General features: G+C 39.7%; 1 protein-coding gene across 1 annotated transcript; it reads right to left on the reverse strand.

Moving 5' to 3' along the window:
- Positions 333-8,277, reverse strand: NEUROD4 (neuronal differentiation 4). Its single transcript, XM_005680460.2, has 2 exons — positions 8,020-8,277; positions 333-1,418 (listed from the first exon to the last, which is right to left on the reverse strand). Exon 2 carries the CDS (start codon positions 1,407-1,409, stop codon positions 417-419), a length of 993 nt encoding a protein of 330 aa, XP_005680517.1. The 5' UTR covers positions 1,410-1,418; positions 8,020-8,277; the 3' UTR covers positions 333-416.

Here is a 10,111-nt window from a genome sequence, read left to right on the forward strand (position 1 = left end):
GGTCCCCAAAGTCATAGAATTTCATAACTGTGAAGAACTTTAGAAAGTATCTCAACTTAGAACAATTGCCTGATTTACCAGTAAGCAAACAGAGGCCAGAAATGAAAAATGAATTGGCATAGACCATCCAATGAGTTTTGGCACCACTAGGATAAGACCCAGGGTTTCTGATCTATTTTCACATGATTGTAAACAATCAAATAATTTCTTGTGAGGACCCAAAATAAAGGAATCACTACAACATGAGAAATTGATGAGAAAGGAGGGTGACAGGTTAGGGAGACCCAAAGAGCCTAGGACTATTTTGTTTGATATATAGCTATAGGGCCCCATTAAGGTCACTGAATCCTCAGCTCAATGACGAGCTATGGAAAATGTCTCCAGACATCTTTCTCTGAAATGCTGGTTGGAGTGCCCTAGTCAGTGAAGATTGTATTGAGTTGGGCCCCGATGCTATGGTGGGGGTAAGCATCATAGGACATATCTATGGGAACATCATAGCGGGGGGTGCCAGCCTGAAAAGGAGTTGAATGCACGTGCCCTGAGCTTAGACTTGCAGCAGGGTAATGTGGCATGAAACTGTAGGATTTATCCAGGTCAGGGGAGCCATCTTGCTTCAAGGAGAAGTTCCCACTGATGCTCAGGGGTGGAGTAAGTGGGCCCTCATACGGTGGTGTACTGCAGTCAGGCGGGTGGCTCCCAAAGGATGACTCTCCCAAACTCTTGAATACTGGGGGTTTGAGATTAATAAGATGTGTTTCCATATGGCCATAAGGAGGGCTGGGGAGCCCGGGAGATTGATAGTTGAAGTTGTGGACAGAGATGGCAGAGTCACAGATAGATTTCTCCTCACGCTTTTCCAGGAGGACGGACTGAGAGCCCAACTGGAGGCACCCAGCCACCAAGTTGCTTGTAGGCTGAGAGAGCCCTTTACAGAGCATCTCCACAAAGCCCTTCCCTTCAGGTGTCTGTCCAGTTTCTAGGACCTCAGACAAAGCCCAGATATAGTTCCTGGCCAGTCTAAGAGTCTCTATCTTGGAGAGCTTTTGGGTCTTCGAGTAGCACGGCATGACCCTCCTCAGATTGTCCAGGGCATCGTTCAGGCCGTGCATCCGGGTCCGTTCCCTGGCATTAGCCTTGACTCTTCGAGCCCTGAATCTCTCAAGGCGAGCTTTTGTCATCTTCTTTTTCTTGGGACCTCTTCTTTTAGGCTTCTCCCCATCTTCTTCCTCCTCTTCTTCCTCCTCAATACTGTCATGATCTTCAGCTAAGCTGCCAAGCATTCCATAAGCAGCCGGTCTTCTCTCCTCCTCCTTTATCTCATTCTGAGAGGCCAGACCTTTGTCCATCCAAGATGGTGCGTTGACCAACTCTGTCATCTCCTTGGGTTTCACATAAGCTTTTGCCATCTCCAGACTCTGGGAAAAAAACAGCGATGGTTAGTGCCTGTGGACATTTGACTTGATTTAAAGTTAAACTTTATTTTTACATCTTAGATGTAAAGCACAGAATTTGTATTGAAATTCAACTTATGATTACCTACCCCAAACCCTCCACTCTAAATAACAAATCTAAACTCAAGTAAATGCCCTGCACACTTATTGAACTGTAGTATTTATAAGAAAGTCAACTATAGAAGAAGGAAATAGACTTGATTATTCATTGCAGAGTCAACACCTAACTCTCTGTATTCTCCAGTTCTTCATCTCATGTATATTTTATTCCAAAATAGCTGATATACCACTCAAAACATGTTTTTCTTTCTTTCCAGAATCAGATCATAAAAGAAAATAGCTAAGGTGGGCATATAAATTATTGTCCAAATACAGAAACTTCTGAAAGGGAAAGAAGATGCTGAAGTAGTTATAATTAGATAATATGTAAACAATAATTGTAGTTGTTGCAAAATTTTAAAGCATATCAAGTGACAATATTAATAAATTGTTGTATATTTACATCACAAAATAAATGAGAAACTGTAGCGAGATCATTCAGAGTTTATGTTCTACAAAGGACTACTCAATCTCTATTTAGAGACATCTCATACATCTAACCCCAACATCCCTTGTTTCCCACTGACTGTGCTGGTACACCATATGATCATGAAATATTTCTCTCACCATGGCCAAAAGAGCACTTAGTTTTTCGGTAAGCACCTTGTGGTCTGCCTAATGTTAGTGGTGTTAGAGGTGTTAGTCACATGGTGTCTAGAAAGAATCAGGAAAACAGAGGAGGTTACCATTGATTATCTTTCAAATCTACGCATATGTTAGAAGTGAGAACTCTTCATTGAACATGTATCTCACACCACCAGACAAGAAAATGGCAGCAGCTAGAATTACAAGCCAGAGTTCTACCAAACTTATTTTCATGCAACTATTATAATAAGATTTCATTAAAAATGAAAAATTCGGAACAGATTTTACACTTCCCCAAACACTGACTGCAAATATAGCAAAGGACTATTTCAGGCAAACATGCAAATAGTCTAACTATTTTAACTCACCTGCCTAACAGACACTGTTTAGTCAGAATTTTCTATGAAAAAATAGTAAAACTTATTTGAAAACCAAAAGAGGCTAGTTGTTTAATCAACATTTAGCATTCAATTCTGGAAGAGCCTGAATTGTTTTGAGATTTGTTGGGAGATTTGTAGGTATATAATTTACCAAATAAAAGTATCTGATAAACTCCATAGGGCCATCCCAGTTCACCAGCTAGTTTTTGAGATGTTAAACCCTCCATCACCTTTATATATCAGAAAGGGGAGAACATGATAAGTGTTTTTTGATCCTTGAGGCTTGAGCCTCAAATCAATGAATGCAGGAATTAGTATGTAGCTTTTAAAGGTATAAATATATGGTTTGACTTGTTTCTGGTAATCTGAGCTTGTTTTCCTTGTAACCTCATTTACCTCCTATAAATAATTAATGTGACTGCATGGCAAAAACAGCCTAGGTTTCATGTTAATCAGCATGGAAATCATGTCAGCTTGACTTACTCACTTAATAAGGCTTCCTGGGTAAGCAGCTTTATTGAAAACACACGTTCAAACCTATTGGTCAACTGACTGCCCAGGCCAAATCAGAAAATCCCACTTTTAATATGGATGATGGAGCTTGTGTGCTGAGCTGCACTTCTAACGCAGGCAAATATCCAGAGGGAGGGTGAAAGACCTAATTAACTTTCTGTTAAAGTAACACAGACCTTCCAGAGGCAGGTGCACTCTGAGGCCAGAGAGGATGGAGTGGGCTTGGGAAACCTAATGTTCCACACATCACTGTAATACCATTTGTGTAGTCTTAGAGCAAAATGTTGAGGAGTCTCTCCTTTCAGGAGACTCTGATGCTCATTTTATAGTTGAGGTCACTGCAGGTCATGGATTAAGTAATGGAAATATGAAGACATAGAGCAGGTAGAGTAAGGCATAGCACCAGTTCTTCTGATTCCAAATACTAGGTTTTATGCTTTTTTCCTTTTTATTTTCATCACAGCTACCAGAAGAAACAGAGACTTTGACTTCGGGAGATGTGGGTCAGTAGAGCTAAGTCAATAGGAAATGATCCTCATCCAAAGGGAGGCTCGTTTAAGAGTTCTCTGCTTTCTAAACTCTCATATTCCAGGATTCCTTCCTCTTCAAGCTAGATTCTTGTTGTTTTCCATTTGTTCTCCCCTCCTTTTTTTAAAACTCTGTTTCCATCTCCTTTGCCACTTTCTTCTCTTTCTCTCATCTCATTTTCATTGTCATCATTAGCATTGGGTGGTGCATACATGCATGAAGAGGATAGAAGGAAGATGCAGGAGTTTCCTCAATTGCCCTAAAACCAAATACTATCCTAGTCTCTGCATTTGAGGGTTTTTTTAATCATCCCCACCTCTGGACACTAGCCAACTGCTGTCTACCCTCACACCCATCACAACATGGGATTAGATCAGAACAGACTACATTTTGCCTTTAACATAATCAGATGGTTTCTGTAAGAGTCAAAGAGCTGCTTTCAAATCAGATTTACAGCAGGTATAAAGGAAAAGACCCAAAAGACTTTGACTAAAACAATTAAAAGGGCAACAAGTTGTCATCTTTGTTCTCTTACTGACCATAGAAAGGACATAGATAGCTCCAGTTTAATTTTCTCTATTCCCATAAATACTGGTCCATGAGCTCTGAGAGAATCCCATGAATATATAGTGTGGTTTCAAAACATGGAAGCTGGAATAACACACATTCTAGTCCCAACTTTTTAATTCCTGGTAATTGTTCTCAAACACAGTACATAAGATCTCTGATCTTTCACTTCCTCTTTGCTAAAGTGAGGATAATAGGTATTCTATGTGGTTTTGCAAGACAAAAAATATGAGAAAGGATTTTGTAAACTTTTAATGATATAAAACATTGTCCATATATTTACTTGTTTTCTGTTTATTCTGGGGTTTTCTTATCAAATTCATTCACACATCTGCTTATTCAGAAATACAAATTATTCCTCATGGGTGAATAGTAAAAGAAACTGTATTAATTACTGTGACCCTTACTATCTGGATGGAACCTCCTCTGATTGGCTCAGAAGATCATCTGACAATTGCCTAATAACCTTCCCTTTTACCCAATATGGCTAGACAGCACAAACCCTGGAGTCAGCTTGTGCATGCGCGCTCATTCACTCAGTCCCCTTTGACTCTTTGCATCCCCGTGGACTACAGCGTCTCCTGCGTCTCCTGCATCGGCAGGCAGAAGCCTTACCACTGAGCCACTACCTGAGTTCAGATTTCAGCTCAATTACTTACCAAATATGTGGTCTTAAGCAAGTTTCATAATCTTTCTGTCTAGTCTTCTCTTTAAAATAGGAATAATCATAGGAATACCTCACTAATTTATTGTGAGCATAAATACATTTAAAGACTTTGAATAGTGCCCGATATTGTAAATGCCATGTAGTTATGAGGTATTGTGTTCCTAAAGTTCACCATGAGTTTTTCTGGCCACATGGACAAAATAGGTATAATTACAGTCTATGCTTAATGTTGATTTTATGCAGCAAAAGCCAATGGCTCCATCTCAACACCAATTTCAAATACTTCCCTGATAAACCCTCTCCCCTAACCTCCTAATGAAAAGAAATTTCAAAGCTCCTATTCTGTTACAAATGATGAGAGAACAGAACTCTATCCTCTGCCTCTGCTGGGTTGACTAAAACTCTTCTACCATGTTCCAGAAGGAAACTAACCTCTTTTATCCTGTTTTATAATTCCAAGACAGCAGTTGGCTGGACTCCTCCCCAGTCACATGAATTTTCAGGGTCATAAAGTTTCTGGTGGAATAGAGACCACCTTTGGCACTTGACATTTTTCCTTTGTCTCTGATTAAACAATATTTGGGATAAGACTTTCCTACCAGAATCAAGGGCCAGACCACTGAGGAGAAAAATCAAGAGTCTCTTAAATAGAAGTAAAAGCCAGGACTCCCCAAAGATACAGAACAAAACTTTTCCTTTGACTTTTTCCACCTAAATAGCTTAAATGCATCAAAAGGTCAGCAGGGGAAAAAAGATAAACATCCAGTTTTTTATTTGAGAGTTGAAAACGTGTGTAATGCGCTTCTGAGTTTCGATCAAGGAAACCAATTTGGCTGTGTCCAGAACAGGTAACTAATTCTACCATGATTCTCAGCCTGTTAATGAACCAGCTCCAAGGTGTATCAAAAAAAGCATGAAATCAAAACTGTGTTCCATCACTCACTTATTATATGAACACAAAAAATATTATAATTCTTTTATCCTTGGGGCAAAATGGACATAATATTTTTGTCTTTCATATCTCATTTAGAAGCTTTTATAAAAGCAAGTACTTTGTAAAGTTATTATGCAAATGTAAAGATAAAAGCTGTATGGAAAAATCGATACCACTATTGCACAAAGTTCTGTGATACACCATTTTCAGGTTTCCCCAATTCCTAGAAAAGAAATTAGCTCTCAAAATTTACATGAAGCAGACTCAAATAAGATAGGAATCAATGAATATTGGCTCTGGAGGCACAATACAGGCTCCCCTGTATCCCCCAATACATTCCGATCTTTTAAAGCTCATTTTATCTTTTCATCTTAGAATTTGGATTTCCTTATACATCTACACTTTATACAGAGTTTTTCCCTTTCTTTAGGATTCTTCTGTGAAATTTCAAGTTTGGAAAATTCTCTCAGATTCAATTTTTTTCCCATCAAAAAAAGATCTGTTCTGTAAAACAAAAAAGTTTTGCTTAGGCAATGATTATGATGACCTAATACTTTGATCCTTGGTGAAGGGAATGGCAACCCACTCCAGTATTCTTGCCTAGAAAATTCCATGGACAGAGCAGCCTGAAGGGCTACAGTCTATGGTATCCTAAAGAGTTGGACTGTAGGAGGAAATGGCAACCCACTCCAGTATTCTTGCCTGGAGAGTCCCATGGACAGAGGAGCCTGGCGGGCTACAGTCTATGGGGTCGCAAGAGGTGGACACAACTGAGCAACTAAGCACACACAATACTTTTATCACTGGGCCCGAGGTCTTTGGGCATTCCTGTCATGTGGGACTGTCCTGGAATTCATCCTACACATTTACTATTTTTGAGTTGTAAAGAAGTTCCAGTTGATGAATAAGTGAGCAAGGAGCGCTTGCATGTGTGTCTGTGGTGATTAGGTTGTATCTTTCCTCTTAAAAGCTGATTGTATTAATTTCATTTCCTGACCCTATGACTAAATCCTAAATACAAAAAGGACAGGGACTATTCAGTCCAGTCTCTTGCAAATGTAAGGATCAGAGAGACTGTCTTGCTTGGATTTACAGAGTCTTTGCACTGACAACAGAATGCAAACCAGGATACTCATAAGTCATGCTGCCTGGCAACAGCCAGTAGGCTGTTTTGCGCTCTTCCTATTCAATCTTTTGGGTTACCCTGGTGGCTCAGATGGTAACGAATCTGCCTGCAATGCAGGAGACCTGGGTTCAATCTCTGGATCAGGAAGATTCTCTGGAGAGGGGAATGGCTACCCATGCCAGTCTTCTTGCCTGGAGAATTCCATGGACAGAGAATCCTGGTGGGCTACAGTCCATGGGGTTGCAAAAAGTCAGACACAACTGAGCGACTAATACTATTCAACCTTTACACACTCCCACTTTCCTTCTTGATTAATACTTGTACACATACACACACCCCTTATCCAGCATAGCTATATCATACTTTAGTTTTCATAGCCTCAGATCCTGATGGTGAACTTTGCCAACAGAAATTACTCAGTCCTTCAGTTTTCCCTCCTTGTTCTCCAGCATTTCATCTCTGGTCCCTCTGTCAAAATGAGGGAGGCATTTTACATATATTATTATTTTTCTGAATATATTTCTAGGGGTAGGTGAATGATAAAAGACAGAGGAGCCAAAACTATACATGGACAATCTTTCTTTTCTGATCGCCCATCTGAAAGAGCTGAGGAGGAGGAGACGTTCCCCACTGATGCCAACAGTCTAAGGACTTTTAGCCAAGCAAAGGGGGGCCAGTGGTGAAGACATACGCCTTTCTCTCCTTCCCTTTCTATTTTCATCACTCCTACCCTATTCCCTTCACTCCTCACATAGTCAATAATGCTGTGAACTGAATGGAGGATTGGGTCAATTCTTTCAACATATTTGGTGACCCACCTCAGGAAAGCAGTTAAATTCTTTGGCCCTTTTCTTCTGCATCAGTAAAATGGAAAAATAGGTTTGATAGGAACGGTGGATAATTTATAATCTCTATTTTATAAAAGTGATTGAGCATATCTGAGTTTCACTTTGAGTGACAGACGCTTGGGAATTAGTGAAAATATTACAATCTTAATATCTGTCCATAAGCGTTCTTTCTCTGCTTCTCCATTCAAGTTTCCTAAATCCTACTCCCTTCTTATTTAGCCCAGAAGAGACTTACCTCTCCCCAATTGCTTCTCTAGGTCCACAGGAACTACTCACAGAAACTTCAGTAATCCCCGTTCCACCCCATCGCTGGCTCACCTCTGTCAGTAGCAATCCCTGGAGTGAACTCTGTGAATCTGTGTCCTGGAGGAGACTTAGAGAGTCTCCCTGACCATCCAGAGCATAGGAGGAGGTGCTTTTAGCGATCCATGTTAAACCCGGCCACTGCCTCTTAGAATTGCTCCCGGGTCTGGTTTCCCTGACTGCTATTCCACTCCTTCCTTGGAGTTCTGTATGCTCCTTCAGGACTCCTTTAGGCTGATGCAGCTGGTTTAGTCGATCTTCAGTACCTCCTCTCCCTGGCTAGTTCCCTGGAGTGGAGCTTTCAGGACCACAGCCTCTGGGCAGCTCCTGCGCTCTGGCCGGAGCCTCAGAGTTGCAGCAGTTTTGATTGCTTTCCCAGCTGTCCGGGGAGGGGTGATGCTGCCTGCGATCTAACTCCTCCCCTTCCCCAGATGAAAGGCACGCCCACTTCAAAGGGCTCCTCTGGTCAGGTCCAGCTGAGCCATTCGTTTGTATGTTTAAATGGGGATAGAGGTTAGTAGGAGGGGAATATGAGAGAAGAGCTGCTGAAGTTGAGAGGTAAAGAAAAAGAGGACTGGAAATTTTCGTAGTTAAAAAGATAAGAAATGGGACTTGACCGATGGGCAATACAGGGAAAGAGAACTGGTGGTAAACTTGGATAAAGGGCTACTAAGGGCAAATAAAATATATTGGCCCGTGTCTGAAAAGTCAAAAAAAAAAAAAAAAAAACCTGAGAAAGATGCATGCCCAGGGCACAGCATCAATGACTGTTATCTTACACGCGTGGATTGGTGTCTTTGACTTTAAAACTTCCAAACTCTAAATAAAAGTAGTTTTCAAACTTGTCAAACTTATTCCCATTTAAAACCCTTTCATTTTATTTAGTGAATATAGACAAAGCTATATCTATATGTGCTATCCTGTTCTTTCAACTTGTCTGTTTGTTTGAAATTTTAAAAACAAAAAGCAAATGAATTAAATATTTCATTCTGAGAACACTGAACTCCTCAAATTAGAAAGGAGGATACAGTATTGTTTTTCAAAAATATATCATTATGCATTCAGGTAGAAAAAGTTCACCTGAGGGGAAATGAATTTGGAACGAAAGAAGGGTCAAGTAATTCCTAAAATTTCTGTGGCATTTTGAAGTTGGATTAAATAGCTAGAAGAGAAAAAAGAAAACTACATCTGTAAAGATTTAAAGAAAATACGTGTATATGCTTTATGACAGAGAGCTATCTGTGGACCAGACTGCCAAGTCAAAGTGTGGAATCTTCATCATAGAGATTGTCAAATTTGGGATACTATCTGGTGTAAAAAAATTACCAAGATCAAATAAATAATTGTGAGTTCCTTTTAAGATATAAACGATTTTACAATCTTCTAGTCATTATGAGGAAGAAACAGTTGCATGAACTTTAATAGTTTGACTTCATTTCTGGCATCAATTTTCACATCTGTAAAATGATGTAATCTTAAATGTTTTCTAGCAGTAGCAAGATAGGATTCTCAACCTCTTTTTGAAATTGACTTGAAGGCAATTCTCCAGGCTTTTTGGAAATCACTTACTTTACCAATGTAACTAGCACGTTTGTGACAGAGATGAAGGGTTATGCCTTGTTGTAAGGAAAAGTGCAAAAGTTTAAAAGAAAACATAAGTTTTACTGCCAATAAAGCTGAAAGAAATACCATAGGTTTGAAATTGTTAAATTTTTTTCTAATTCTAGTATAGGTGTCACATGACTCTTGTCCTTCACCAAAAGCTAGAAAATAGAAATTAATACTTTGTTTTATACAAAGTTGTTCATAGGAAAATTTCAATGTTCTTACTAATCTTTTTCACATCCCTATACAGGAAATATCTGCTCAGTAAAATAAACTTCATTTTCAGAGTCATTAAATAACACATGCTAGAATGGTGAACTTCTAAACACTGAATCAAAATCTACTCCTCAGCCAGAGGAAATTTATCTATGGAGGAATTTGTGTTTAAGAGTGCAGCTGCAATGAGCAGGTAGAGGATGGATTGATCTCGTTTGTGTCTTCCAAACCACCTCCTTGGATGTTTGAGAGCTGATGACACCAGTGTTAGGATCCTGCCCCTGAA

The sequence above is a fragment of the Capra hircus genome, chromosome 5 (genome assembly GCF_001704415.2).
Source record: "Capra hircus breed San Clemente chromosome 5, ASM170441v1, whole genome shotgun sequence".
Classification (NCBI taxonomy): Eukaryota; Metazoa; Chordata; class Mammalia; order Artiodactyla; family Bovidae; genus Capra; species Capra hircus.